The 15,404-nt window shown below is 45.4% G+C and overlaps 1 protein-coding gene across 2 annotated transcripts in view; it reads left to right on the forward strand.

The window, feature by feature from the left end:
• The window catches only part of KIF5A (kinesin family member 5A), an 84,556-nt gene that overhangs the window by 23,534 nt on the left and 45,618 nt on the right, over positions 1–15,404 (forward strand). For both annotated transcript variants that reach the window (XM_053296591.1, XM_053296592.1), the window contains exons 2-7: positions 11,647–11,734; positions 11,869–11,942; positions 12,091–12,195; positions 13,844–13,892; positions 14,090–14,145; positions 14,801–14,888. In XM_053296591.1, coding sequence (XP_053152566.1) covers positions 11,647–11,734; positions 11,869–11,942; positions 12,091–12,195; positions 13,844–13,892; positions 14,090–14,145; positions 14,801–14,888 — 460 coding nt within the window. The remainder of the gene's footprint in view (positions 1–11,646; positions 11,735–11,868; positions 11,943–12,090; positions 12,196–13,843; positions 13,893–14,089; positions 14,146–14,800; positions 14,889–15,404) is intronic.

Below are 15,404 nucleotides of genomic sequence, written 5' to 3' on the forward strand. Positions count from 1 at the left end.
TTAGAAAAAAGACGACTGCAGGGGACATGATAGAGGTCTGTAAAATCACGCATGGTGTGGAGAAAGTGGATAGAGAGAAATTCTTCTCCCTCTCACATAACACTAGAACTAGGAGTCATCTCATGAAATTGATTGCCATGAAATCTAGGACCAACAAACGGAAGTACTTTTTCACACAACACATAATCAGCATGGAATTTTCTGCCACAAGATGTGGTGACAGACAACAACTTGGATGGCTTTGAGAGGGGTTTGGATAACTTCATGGGGGAGAGGTCTACCGATGGCTACTAGTCGGAGGGCTATATTATTATTATTATTATTATTATTATTATTATTATTATTATTATTTTTACATTTATATCCCGCTCTTCCTCCAGGGAGCCCAGAGCGGTGTACTACATACTTGAGTTTCTCTTTCACAACAACCCTGTGAAGTAGGTTAGGCTGAGAGAGAAGTGACTGGCCCAGAGTCACCCAGCTAGTTTCATGGCTAAATGGGGATTTGAACTCGGGTCTCCACGGTCCTAGTCCAGCACTCTAACCACTACACCACGCTGGCTCACATATATAGGCCACCTCCAGCCTCAAAGGCAGGATGCCTCTGAGTACCAGTTGCAGGGAAGTAACAGCAGGAGAGAGGGCATGCCCTCAACTCCTGCCTGTGGCTTCCAGTGGCATCTGGTGGGCCACTGTGCGAAACAGGATGCTGGACTAGATGGGCCTTGGGCCTGATCCAGCAGGGCTATTCTTATGTTCTTAACCTTTTTAAAGCCATACACTAGGATTGGGTGGATTCAGAGGTCTGCCAAGGTGCATCTGTAGTGTGCTGCATGTGGGAATGTGATGTACTTGTTGGAGAGAGGGTGGAGCCATAATTTACACTGCATCAGCCATCCATATCATTGGGGAAACCAAACCAGTGCAAACTTGCCCACAGCTTTCCTAAATGTAGAGGTTGGTAGTTACACGGTGCTGTAGCCCCGCTCTTCTAATTTCCATATGCAGTGCAAAGCAAGCATTTTTGTTTCTAATACAGAGAACATTTTAAAAGTAGGGTTAATTAATATGAGTAAAGGACTTTTTTGGGGGTACTTGTGAACATGCATTCTGTCAATAATGTGTATTACCGGTTGCCAGTTGTTATTTTTATCCCAGAGAAACATAGCATCTAGGTTCTTCCGCTAAAGATAAGGCTTCTCCCACACAAGAGAGCAGTATGGGAGCGTATTTCTAACAAGCACACAAAAAATCTAACAAGCCGGGAGAGATCGCAAAAAAACTCTAACAAGCGCAAAAAAAATGGGAGCGTATTTCTAACAAGCACAAAAAAAACATAACCATTTAACCACGCATAATAATGCAGGTTAGTGTGACATCTCTATGGCAATCCAGGGAATTAAAAGGGAAAATTAATACAGCTCTTGTGGAATCACACAAAGACTAGCCAGGACAGTGTGTATTCCTCACTTCAGGGACCATGGCATTTTATACAGAATTCAGTATTGGGTTCAGAATTTAACATTCTAAGAATCTTGGCATTAAAAACAACCACAACTCCAAACTATCCAGCATCTTCTAGCTTTTATGATATGAATATATGCTTTTTTAAAAACCCAACACATGATCCCTTTTGAAAATATTAGAAGTCAGAGTGGAGGATAAGCTTTCCAGACACCTTCCACAACTTCTTGCCTCCCTGTTGCTAGTAAATATTGAATGAATTATGCAAAATAAGAAATAGTCCCACATGTTTGCATCATTTTCATTCTTGTCACAGAACATGTTTTGATCAGAATATGTGTTTAGCTATTTAACAAAAAATAAAGTGACAGGTAAGTACCCCTTAGGCTTCCAGTTCAGTTAATCTCATCACTCTGTCTCTCTCTCTGTCTCCAAATTCAAACTTCAGTGACTGTTCCTCTCCCCTCCCAATAGCTGAAGGCTGAGACATTTCTGAAAGAGCATTATGCCATTTCCTTATATCTCTGATCATTCATCATATTGTAGGTGATAAGTCCATTCACAGTAATCTGTGATTGGCAGTGCTGGGGAGGAGACAGCTGTCATGGTGCATGTCGGCACCAACAATGTGGGGAAATGTAGTCGGAAGGTCCTGCAAGCCAAATATAGGCCGATAGGTAGTGTATTGAAGTCCAGGAACTCCAAGGTAGGCTTATCAGATATGCTACCTGTTCCACGCACAGGTACAGTGAGACAGGCACTGCTGAGGGGTTTCAGTGCGTGGATGAGATGTTGGTGCTCGGAGGAAGGGTTTAGATTTGTTAGGCACTGGGATACATTTTAGGGCAAGCAAGGCCTGTACAAAAGGGGTGGGCTGAACTTGAACCAAGATGGAATCAGACTGCTCGCGCTTAAAATCAAAAAGGTTGCAGAGCAGCTTTTAAAATGACACCTGGGGAATAGCTGACAGGAACTGGGCAGTATCCAGTTCGGCAGAGGCCATCCTTTAAAGTGTGAGGGTGCAAAGGATTCAGATAAAACAGAAGGGGACAGAGCAGAATCATATAAAGAGCAGACAGAAGACTGTGCCAGCTGGTCAAAGAGTCAAAAGAAAGCTAGCATACACCAGGTAAGAGATTCAGTGTATAGGCGCTTATATGCCAGTGTCAGAAGTCTCCAAGCTAAGATGGGTGAGCTGGAGTGCTTTGTTGCTGACACAGAAATAGATATAGTGGGCATAACAGAAACATGGTGGGACAGTGAGAACCAGTGGGACACTGTTATCCCTGGATATAAACTCTATAGAAAGGACAGGGAGGGGCACCTTGAAGGTGGAGTAGCACTGTATGTTAAAGAAGGGATAGAATCTAACAAGCTAGAAAACGTAGGTGGACCGGAGTCCTCCACAGAAACCTTGCTGGTGACAATACAAGGCCTGAAAGGAAATGTGCTACTGGGGACATGGTATCGCCCTCCGGATCAAAACGTTGCCAGTAACTGGGAGTTGCAGGAGGAAATCAGGGAGGTGTCAAGGAGAGGTAGGCCTATAATAATGGGTGACTTCAATTACCCACACATGAGACTGGGTAAATTAACAATCAGGAAATGACAAAGAGGTCAAATTTCTAGATACGCTGAAATACTGTGCCCTAGAACAGTTGGTCTTGGAACCAATCAGAGAGAAGGTGACCTTTAGCTAAAAGCATCAAGGGGAATAACAAAAAATTCTTTAAATAAATCAGATGCAGGAAACCTGCCAGGGAGGTGGTTAGACTATTAGACAACGAGGGAGTGAAAGGGATTATTAAAGAGGATATGCAGGTTGCAGAGACGCTAAATGAATTCTTTGCGTCCGTCTTCACAGCAGAGGATACTGAGCATATATACCTGCTCCCGAACCAGGCTTTTCAGGGATGGATGCTAAAGAACTGAATCAGATAGAAGTGACAAGAGATGATGTTCTAAACTGTCTGGAAAAACTGAAAACTAGCTAATTGTCAGGGCTGGATGGCATCCATCCAAGAGTCCTCAAAGAACTCTAATGTGAAATTGCCTACCTCCTTGCTAAAACATATAACTTATCCCTACAATCAGGCTCTGTACCTTTGGACTGGAAAGTAGCAAATGTAACACCAATTTTCAAAAAAGGATCCAGAGGCTATCCAGGAAATTACAGGCCGATTAGCTTAACGTCCGTTCCAGGCAAATTGATGGAAAGCATTGTCAAGGATAAAATTGTAAAGCACATAGAAGAACAGACCCTGCTGGGAAAGAACCAACATGGCTTCTGCAAAGGTAAATCTTGCCTCACAAACCTTTTGGAGTTCTTTGAGAGTGTCAGCAAGTGTGTGGATAAAGATGATCCAGTTGACCTAGTATACCTGGACTTCCAAAAAGCTTTCAACAAAGTTTCTCATCAAAGACTCCTGAGAAAACTTATCAGTCATGGGATAAGGGGACAAGTACATATGTGAATTACTAACTGGTTGAAAGACAGGAAACAGAGGATAGGTATAAATGGAGAGTTTTCACAATGAAGGGAAGTTAGAAGTGGGGTCCTCCAGGGATCTGTACTGGGACCAGTGCTTTTTAATTTATTCATAAATGATCTAGAAGCAGGAGTAAGTAGCGAGGTGGCGAAATTTGCAGATGATACCAAACTCTTTTGGGTAGTGAAATCCATAACTGATTGTGAAGAGCTCCAAAAGGATCTTTCCAAACTGGGTGAGTGGGTGACAAAGTGGCAAATGCGGTTCAATGTTGGCAAGTGTAAAGTGATGCACATTGGGACAAAGAACCCCAACTTCAAGTAAACGTTGATGGGATCTGAGCTGTCGGTGACTGACCAGGAGAGGGATCTTGGGGTTGTGGTGGACAGCTCGTTGAAAGTGTCGACTCAATGTGCAGCAGCTGTGGAAAAGGCCAATTCCATGCTAGGGATCATTCGGAAGGGGATTGAAAATAAAACTGCTAATACTATAATGCCCTTATACAAAACGATGGTGCGGCCACACTTGGAGTACCGCATACAATTCTGGTCACCACATCTAAAAAAGGACATTGTAGAACTGGAAAAGGTGCAGAAGAAGGTAACCAAGATGATCAGGGGCCTAGAGTACCTTTCTCATGAGGCAAGGCTACAAGACCTGGGGCTATTTAGTTTAGAAAAAAGACGACTGCGGGGAGACATGATAGAGGTCTATAAAATCATGCATGGTGTGGAGAAAGTGGATAGAGAGAAATTAATCTCCCTCTCACATAACACTAACCAGGGGTCATCCCATGAAATTGATTGCCAGGAAATTTAGGACTGGCAAACAGAGGTACTTTTTCACACAACGCATAATCAACTTGTGGAACTCTGCCACAAGATGTGGTGACAGCCAACAACCTGGATGATTTTAAGAGGGGTTTGGATAACTTCATGGAGGAGAGGTCTATTGACGGCTACTAGTTGGAGAGTTGGATGCCTCTGAGTACCGGTTGCAGGGGAGTAATGGGAGGTGAGAGGGCACACCCTCAACTCCTGTCTGTGGCTTCCAGCAGCATCTAGTGGGCCACTGTGTGAAACAGGATGCTGGACTAGATGGGCCTTGGGCCTGATCCAGCAGGGCTATTCTTGTGTTCTTACTTATGTTAATCAAGACTGCCCAATCTTGTAACTATATACTAGCCAGCATCCTGACTATAAACTTGCCAGCATACTGACACATGCAGCCAAAAGAAGCAGGTGTGCACCAGATATGCTCCCACTTCTGAAGTGCAGGTGCTCATACACAGGGGTATGATTTCTGCTTATCTCCCCTTCCCCTAGTAACATTCTGTGCAGTGTGCAAATATGTCCCTGTGAGCTGTGCAATCCTTCTTAAAACTCAAAGCCTCTCGCAACACACAGTGAAAACCAAATTCAAAAAACATTGCAGAATAGATAGAACAGCAGTATTTAAAAATTATTTAAGCCTTTGAAAATTGAATCTACGGTGAGATAAAATAATGGCGGCATCAATGAAAAGTAAAACACAACATTTCCTAATCCCAAGTTTAGGAAGTTGACAGCTGAAACATTCAATACACACTCAAGGTCATTAAGGTATAGGTCTAATCAGAGGTGCTCTTTCCCTTGAACATCTGGGTGGAAGTCCAGGGCCTCCACACCCCCTGGGGCCCCCCAAATCCTCTTTGTCCCAGGTGGTGTGGTCGTCATACTGCTGGCCCGTGTGACTGTGACCTGTGCCAGGCAGCTGAGTGTGACCTCTGCTTTAGAGACAGAGTGGGGAATGGTGAAAGAAATATGTGAGATGGGAATATGTTAAGTGGCGTGTTGAAATGTTTCTGCTAATGCATATTTGCATAAATATACTTTTTTCATATTCTTACATTCTTGTGTGTTCAGTTGCTGTTTGTGCCCTCAAGAACCCATGTGTTAAAATTGTGTGTGTGTGTGTGTGTGTGTGTGTGTGTGTGTAGGGGTATGATGCTTAACTTGCAGCGGGGTGTGTATATGTGCACACATGCATGCATTGTTGTCTCCAAAGGCCTTTAGGTCCAGGTTCCAAAATTACCTAGGTGCACCTCTGGGTTTAATAATATAGTAATAAGTATGCAAACTTACCTTATATCCCTAGATGTGGGAATATCCTAAGTGAGTTGCTGTGACCACCACATCCAAGCTAAAGAGCACTGTTCCCATAGCTTTTCTCTAGGGAGGGAACTTTTTGTTGTATAAAGAATCAGAAAACTGCTCCAGATAAACAAAATCCATTATACAAAATTCAATGTGTAAAAAGGAATCTAAGTTACTGTCTGTGTCCCAGCTGCAGGACTAATATGATCAGGCTGCTTGCCTGTTTCAGAGTCCATGATGGACTAAAGGTGAGCCCTGTTGGCTTCTTTGACATACAGGCTGCAACGTCTCCTCCATTGTTTTCTGAAGCATATGAAGTATGCAACAAGACAGCTTCATTCCCTGTTGTTCAGTTCCATTATAATCAACTGAAACTTTTAGGGATACCCTGAGTAAAGAATTTGTTTTTTTCATTGTTTTAGACTTCTCGGTAAATTGTTTGTGGCATTTCTTCCAGGTTATAATCTATGTCAGACCCACTGGTTTTATGTCCAAAGCTTCATCTTTGAGGAGTGCCCATTTTGGAATGGGCAGGATGTGTATAGAGAATCCACCCTTTCCCTGACTTGTTGGTTAAGCACTCCCACAAAACTCTATCAATCAATCAATCAATCTATCTATCTATCTATCTATCTATCTATCTATCTAGGTAAAAGGTAAAGTTGTGCCCTCGAGTCGGTGTTGACTCCTGGTGACCACAGAGCCATGTGGTTTTCTATGGTAGAATATAGGAGGGGTTTACCATTGCCATCTCCTGCGCAGTGTGAGATGATGCCTTTCAGAATCTTTCTTATATCTCAGCTGCCCGATATAGGTATTTCCCATTCTGGGAAACATACCAGCGGGGATTTGAACCAGTGACCAGACTATTGTTCCGCCTCCACTTTTTTGTGGTGCCTATCCACCCAGCAAAAAACCTTGTGCAGTCCATGTCTGAATCTTACTGTTGACATCATGTGAACTGCCTCATGATGTAACAGTCAGCCTTCATCCCTGCAGCTACTGTCTGAAATGGCATAGTCCAACAAGATTCTTCTACTCATGTTGCTTGGCTTCCACATTTATTGTAGCATAGTGCTCAGGTTTACTGTGCCTGCTGCAAAACTGCCAACAATGGGCTGAGAAGGGGTTTGGTAAACACAGACTGAACTACCATCTGTATGAAGCAATCCACACATTCTCAACAGAATAATTAGGTTGTGTGAATTGGCTTCAAGTCCTTCAGCTTACTTCAAAGTAAGTCTATTTATTATGTTGACTTTGGATCCTATGGGAGAGATGCCATCCATCTTTATGGAGAAACAAAAAAACAAAAAAAGCAGTTCTGACATGTACTGGGTAATCTGCAGTGGATCAGAGCATTCAGGCACACTGTATACTGAGGAATCCATTTTCTCCCCTTCCTTTATTGCTTGAACAAGAATATTAAATGAGATCTGCAGCTTGCCTCAGACTGCAAGTAACACAGAGCCATTCCCAGGCGAGTCAACTGAGGCAGGGAGTGGGGTGTTAGAATTTATATCTGCTGCCAGGTTGGCAGTGGCCTCAATTTCAAGCTGCCAGGTGGGGGATTTGTCAAGATGGCAGTATGATGTATAAAAGGAGAATCGCAAGAGCATTGCTTCCCAGTCATCTACCCCCTCTTCTTTCTCAAATTTATTTAAAGCCTGTTTCCCCCGCAAAAATAGGACAGTGAGATGTAATTAACCAGAGCTCCTGTGTCCTAGAAGTGTGATAAGGGAAGGCGGCAGGAGAGCTATGCAGACTCTTATTATGTTAAATATGCTGAAGACTGTGTCTTCTCAGCCTAGTGTGGGTCAAGTGATGGCAGGTTGGAGCAGGTTGTGCCCAAAGTGGACTGCTTGGGTGATCAGTTTGGCCACAGGTGCAGTAGCATCTGAGCAAGAGAAAAACCATCTGCCTGGGCAGGAAATAAGTGGCTAGTTGTGCACCCAAAGATCCTGTGAATCAGACCTCAGTTGGAAGCAAAACCATTAAAAATCTGGGTTCCCTTCTGTTCAGGTTTGTCGCTATTTTCTGGTTCACCTCCTGTTCAGCTGTTCAGGTTTTAATGCAAATGCCACACAGGTACTAGCTGGGGGATGCTTTAGGTACCAGTTATCCCGACCCAGAACAGCCAGTTGAAGTGGACTTGGTGGCCCATTTTAATTACCAAAGGGCTAGTGCTTCTGCAGGCTCACTCACATGATCCAAGTTGAGAAGGAGGAGTGTCCAGCCAGCATTTCACATCTGTGTGTGCTCCCGAGAACTGGTTTTGTGTTGGCAAAAATCAAGGTAGGAAGAGGGGAATGTGATCTGGCTAGGGCAGCACAGGATGTGCTCCACCTCCACCTTGGAGACAATGCTGGGTAACCACTGTTGGTTAGCCACACTGTCCCTACCCACATTGTGCATAGTACATGATAACTTCCCCCTCTTTCTACCTTGATTTTTGCAAGCACACACCTGGTTTTTAGGAGTGCACGTAAGTCTACAATCCTAACTGGCTGTTTCTCATACCCAGCTTTTAGTCACAAGAACAGGATCTCTGATTGTTGTGCTGGAATCTGCCCAGGATAGGGAGCAATGTTGTTGCTGAAAAGCCCCATTCTGTATTGTTCCTGATCCAAGAGCAGCAGCTAATGCCTCTAGTGACCTTTCCTTCTGCTTCATACTGTATCAGAGCTACCGCAGAGGAAGAGATAAAGCAAAGAGGCTCAGAGCTTGAAAGAACCACCAAACCGACTTTAAATGAGTCCAGCACTTGGACAGCTCCCTCTTGATAGAACAGTCTGTGCTGCTTATCGTGCAAGAACTCAGTACTCTCCATAGCCATTGATTAGAACTTGATTTTAGTCCCCAATCTGCTGGGATATATCCCAGTACTGCGTTCCTCAGTGCAAGAGGTGAATCCATCACCAGATTGATACGTGTAATCACCTCCCTCCGGAACTCTTGCACTGTGGGACAGCCCCAGAACATATGTGTTAAATCTGAGTGAGGATTTTTGCATCTCCAGCAATTACTATTTGTGGCCATATTTAATCACTTAAGATGCAGGGGGGTCTAATAGGCCCTTTCTTTTCTCAGCTCCCTCATCCAGTGCAGCACATAAAGGCTGGCTTGGAGAGGAAAGGTTGGGCTCAGGGGGGGAGGGGGGGAGGGGGGAAACTGGGAAAGTTGTTTGTAAAATACATAATGTCAAAAATAGCAAATAATAATAAATAAGAACTCAGTACTTCTCACGAGGGTACTTTGACACGTCTTCTGGTCAGGCCTGCTGCTGCTAGACCCCTCATCCCTTCAAAAAGTGTTAATGCTTTTTCTATCTTAATTCTTCAAAGTCCAGCTTTCGCATCCATAGAGTGTCATGGGGAAAACCATGGTCCGAACTATGAAGTGAAGGTCTTTGAAGGTGTAGATGCATCATGGCATCTAAATATCCTTTCCAAGACTTTCACTGCAACCCTACCAAGTGCTAGTCTGTGGCGTATTTATGCTTCTACATAACAAAAAATTGGGAGCACACACAGCTCCCAAACCTGTGTCGGACACTTGCCCTATCCAGTTTTTGTGAACAGCCTCAGTTAGTGACTGGCTCAAAATAATCCAATGAGCTTCATGACTGACCAAGAATTTGAATCCAGGTCTCCCTGATCTAGGTCTGATTCAGGGGCATAGCTAGGAGAGAGGGGGCCTTTGTTCACCCATCTCCCTGGCGGGCCCTCGGAGTGAGGGAGATAATGAAGAAAATAGGTAGGGGTGGAGCTAGAGGGCCCTCAGGCACTGGGAGCCTGGTTTCTTTGAACCCATCTGCTCAGTTATAGCAACACCCCTGGTCTGATTACTCTTTCCCCCATGAACTCACTCACCTTCTAAGGTCATTGGTAAGGCCATAAGGGCCTTCCTCAGATCAGGAGACAAGACTGTCATTGCTAGAGAGCAGGACATTCTTCATTGTTGCCCCAACCTTATAGACTTATCTCCCACAAAAGGCACGTTTGTGTTCTTCCCTGTCAGCTTTTAGGCAGCTTTGCAAGATCTATCTGTTTCTTAAGCCTTTTGATAGGGGAAGGAGCAGTGCAATGTGGACCTTTCCCATGCTCTGTGTTGGTTCTCCTAGAGGCAAATTTGAGTTGTTTCTGCTGTCTTTTTCCTGCTGCTGCATTTCTTTTGACCTTCTCTCCCATTTTGTTTTCTTGGGCTTAATTGTGTTTTTTGTTTTATGATAATGTGAGCCATCTCGAGCAACTGTGGAAAGGTGGAGTGAAATGTTTTTTATGCTCATAATCCAGTACACTGTACTACTTTTCTGAATCAGCTAGTACAGACCGTAGCTCAAAGCATGCTGGGTTCTGCCTGCTGTTTCATCCTGTACAGACTTGTAGGGAAGGCCCAGAAATATCTTTCTTTGGGGGAGGGCAGCTTCATAGTCCATTGGTTAATTTGAAGGAGCCTGCAGGAGGATTGTGAGCTGATCAGGATCCAAACTAAGGCAGGGGAAGTGAAGACTGACAATGAAAGGCCCTTTGGGTAAGCATGGACGGGGCTCTCTCAGTAGTTGCTATAGGCTGTGATAGGAAAAGTAGACATAGTAGTAGTGGCTGTCTAAAGCAGAGGAACAGGACTTACTCACTTAGCAATACTGAGTTATTCTCCATGCTCTGTAGAGGAAATAGGTCTCCCAGAGGCAAATTTGGACTGTTTATGCTATGGAACCCCAAAGCAGAGATCGTCCAAGAAAGGTTGGAAGAAGCAGAACTTTGAGAAGCAGGATTGGGTGGAGGGTTGTGGTAGAGGATCCTGATGTCCTTTGCGGTGTAAGCAGAGATACATCTTCAGTCCTGTGCACACTTACTTGGGCATAAGCCCCTCAGTGAATTCAGTGGGAATTCCAAGTAAGAATGCATTGTATTGGAACTCTGAATTGTTGTACTTGTTGATTAAGGAAGCAAGCAATGTGAGAAGTGGTACTGGTGTTGTGGCAGGGGTAGCTGTGGTGAGCATTTCCCATGCCAATAGGTTACCAGACAAAATACAAAGCGCTAGTTATAACTTATAAAGCCCTAAATGGCTTAGGCCCTGGGTATTTAAGAGAGCGTCTTCTTCACTACGAGAACCACCACCCACTGAGGTCATCTGAGGATGTCTGTCTCCAGTTACCGCCAACTTGTTTGGTAACTACACAGAGACAGGCCTTCTCGGTCGCTGCCCCGAGATTGTGTAATGCGCTCCCTGCTGAGATAAGATCCTCCCCATCTCTGGCAATTTTAAAAAAACACTTGAAAACCCATCTTTTCATCTAAGCTTTCTCAGCTTCCTAAATTTTTAGGTTTTAATTTTTTATTTATTTTTAAATTTTTAAATTGTTTTTAGTTCTGTATATGTTTTTAACTTGTTTTATGCTATTGTTAACTGCCCAGAGATGAAAGTTTGGAGTGGTGTGCAAATTTGAGAAACAAACAAACAAACAAACAAACAAACAAACAAATAAATAAATAAGACCTTAGGTGTTCCTATCCAACCCTTGACCTCACTGTTCTATTCTTCACTTCCAGGGCAAGCCTTACGCCTTTGACCGTGTCTTCCCACCCAACACCACCCAGGAGCAAGTGTACCATGCCTGTGCCATGCAGATTGTCAAAGGTCAGTATGAAGAGCACTGAGGCAGATAGTGGGACAGTGCTATATGGGGAAACAGGAACGACAGGGCAGTGGATGTAGGGTGTTATAATGGAAATGAATGAATGATCTTTCTCAGCCATTTGTCTGTCTTGCAGATGTGCTGGCGGGGTACAATGGCACCATCTTTGCCTATGGGCAGACATCCTCTGGGAAGACTCACACCATGGAGGTGAGGGGTCAAAAGAAGCTAGACCACAGTTGGGAAGCATTGGCCTGGCTGTTGCATACAGAGGTGTCTCCAAAGGCCAATGCTCAGTTGGAGGAGGGTTTGAGAAGGGCTCCCATTAGGTTGATTGCTGACACTTCTATTCCTCCAGGGTAAGCTGCATGACCCCCAGCTCATGGGTATCATCCCACGCATTGCCCGGGATATCTTCAACCATATCTACTCCATGGATGAGAACCTGGAATTCCATATTAAGGTCAGAGGCATGTGGGTTGTGAGCACTGAAAAAGGAGGAGTAGTCTTTGCAAATGGATAGGAGTGTCAGAGGAGATGGTTTAGAAAGGGCGTTGTCATCAGGATGTTTGGTACTTGGGTCCAAGGGCTGACATGTACCTTGGGTAGTCAGTCAATGCAGAAGGATAGCCTGGAAGCCTTTTTCAACAACAAACAACAGATCTGGAGCTTTATAACAAGCAAAGGCATAAGATTGGCTCTCTTGCATCACCTGATTCCCAGAAACAGGAGGATTTGTGTCAATAGTTATAGACTAGCTGACCGGCGCAGAGCATCTGTGCACCTGTGCACCTCCCCATGCAGCAACTGATTTGGCTCCCTGGCCCATCAGCCACTTCGTTCTCCCTCCATCCCTTCAGCCACTCTGTTCTCCCCCCGCCCTACATCCCTTCAGCCACTCTGTTCTCCCCCCTCCCTACATCCCTTCAGCCACTCTGTTCTCCCCCCGCCCTACATCCCTTCAGCCACTCTGTTCTCCCCCCGCCCTACATCCCTTCAGCCACTCTGTTCTCCCCCTGCCCTACATCCCTTCAGCCACTCCGTTCTCCCCCACATCCCTTCAGCCACTCCATTCTCCCCCACATCCCTTCAGCCACTCCATTCTCCCCCACATCCCTTCAGCCACTCCGTTCTCTCCCCACCCACACACACATCCCTTCAGCCACTCTGTTCTCCCCCCGCCATACATCCCTTCAGCCACTCCATTCTCCCCCACATCCCTTCAGCCACTCTGTTCTCTCCCCCCCCACACACACACATCCCTTCAGCCACTTTGTTCTCCTCCCTGCCCATCCCTTCAGCCACTTCCTCTCCCAGCAACTGCTTATGAACTCTTGCGAGAGCTGCCACACATGGGATTAGCCATGGATATGCCTTAGAGAATGATATAGATAGATACTCATGAACTGCTAGATGGTTTGCCTTATGCTGGTCAAAGATGGTAATAAAGAGATTGGTTGACTTCAAATGGCGAGTGACCCTCATGGAGGTTAGATGTGGACTGGAGTGGGCAATAAATAATGGTCCAGGGCACTGCAAGCTAGGAAAGGAGGAGAAGGGGCTGATGGGAATGAGTGACTTTGAGGGATTCTGGGAGGACCAAAATGAAATTTATCTCCCTAGATTAACTGGCCTCTCCTTTGGCTCAAACTGCCTGCAGTTCCCTTCTTCAACCAGCAGAAGCTCCCTCTCCTCTCACCCTGTGGTGCAGGGACCAAGGAGGCTGTGCCTGACCTACAGGATACTAGGTTTTCAGTCCCAGCACATCTGACAGAAAGCAATGATGGAAGCTCTGGAAACAGCACTGTTCTACCTAAGGAGGGTTGTGGAATTTTTTCCTACCACAACTAAAATTTTCTATAATGCAATAAAGGTCCTAGGAGCTGTACAAAAGGGACACATTCCCCATCCAGAGGGCTCAAGCTTGCTTTATCTCCTTTTGAGCAATAGGAGTGTATTGTTTACTTTGTCGTCCCTGAAGTCTTGGGTTGCTAGAAAGGTGGGGAGTTCACAGGGACTATAGTACAGTTAAATTTGAGGACCCCTCCCCTGTTCCTATTTGAGCACCCCCTCCTCTCTGTCCTATTCACTCCATAATCCCCCACTTGCAGGTTTCCTACTTTGAAATCTACTTGGACAAAATCCGTGATCTGCTAGATGGTGAGTGATCTTCAAGAAGGCTGGGTGCAGAGGGCCGTAGGCGAAGGTCCAGAGCATTACCAGCCAGGAAATGGAGGAGAGGGGTTAATGGATATTAGTGACCTTGTGGAAACTCTGGCAGTGGGAGAATTACGTGACATGTATCTTCCCAGATTAATTGGGGCCTGTTTAAACTCATCTCCCCTCTTCACCCACAGTGACCAAGACCAACCTTTCGGTTCATGAGGACAAGAACCGTGTACCATTTGTGAAGGTGAGATTCCTGAGAAAGTGTGACAGAGGAAACCCCTGACCAGAATGGGAAGGACAGCAATAGTTTCCCTTGTATCACCTCTGGCCAATGGTCTACCATAGGGTGGGAGGATCTTTCAGACTTTGTGGTCATGGAGTGGGGTGAGATTTACAGCAAGGTTCAGAGATCTGCTCTTAGATATTTTGCAGCTTATATAGCCGAAAAGCAGTTTAAGATGCATTTTTAATCATTTGTTGTGTTATTTGGTTCCTTCCTCATAATGATCAGAGAGAAAGAGAGATAAATATTCACTCCTGAATAGTTATCATGGTCTAAAACAGGGGTGGGGAACCTTGGCCCTCCAGCTGTTGTTGAGCTACAACTCCCATCATCCCCAGCCTTGTGGCTGGGGATGGTGGGAGTTGTAGTTCAAAAACAGCTGGAGGGCCAAGGTTCCCCACCCCTGGTCTAAAACATTGTGCAGGGGAAGGAAGACTGTTCTGCCAACCCAGCATACTTCCCAAGTATAATCCTGTGGCAATTGCCTGTGGGGAGGAGAAGTTTCCCAGATGTAAGGCTAAACTATGTGAGGCAGGATGATGATGTAGCATAACGGGGAAGATGAGATCAGCACCAACATATAACATAGCAACACCCTTTTCCCTTCTCCTTTTAGGGTTGCACTGAGCGCTTTGTCTCCAGCCCTGAAGAAATCTTGGACGTCATTGACGAGGGGAAATCCAACCGTCACGTGGCAGTCACCAGTGAGTTCTGAGGATGGTGAAGTGGGCAAGGGTGATGATGGGATAGGGTGAAGGGGAAACCTCTGTACTAGGCCTGCACAACTTGGCCCCACCAGGTCCAACCCAGCCAACTGTCCCTGTGTTGTAGGCTGCCCAACCTCCTGTGGGCTCAGGCAGGTGGCAAATGCAAGAGGTTTAGCAGGGTCCTGCGACTTGACTTCCATTTGGCTTGGCAGGCCACATAATTGTACATTCCTGATTTGTGCTTGAGGGATGTCCATTGTTCTTATGCTGAGAGGAGGCCAGGATGATGTGGGCTAAAGCTTCAAGGGCTCTGCCCTGAGGGAAAGGCGTCATGTGGAACACAACTGGTCTTGTGGTAGCAAGCATGAATTGTCCCCCTTGCCAAGCAGAGTCCACCTTGGTTTGCGTTTGAATGGGAGACATGTGTGAGCACTGTAAGATATTCCCCTTGGGGGATGGAGACACTCTGAGAAGAACATTTGCATGCAGAAGGTTCCAAGTTCCCTCCCTGGC

The sequence above is a fragment of the Hemicordylus capensis genome, chromosome 2 (assembly GCF_027244095.1).
Source record: "Hemicordylus capensis ecotype Gifberg chromosome 2, rHemCap1.1.pri, whole genome shotgun sequence".
Taxonomy (NCBI): domain Eukaryota; kingdom Metazoa; phylum Chordata; class Lepidosauria; order Squamata; family Cordylidae; genus Hemicordylus; species Hemicordylus capensis.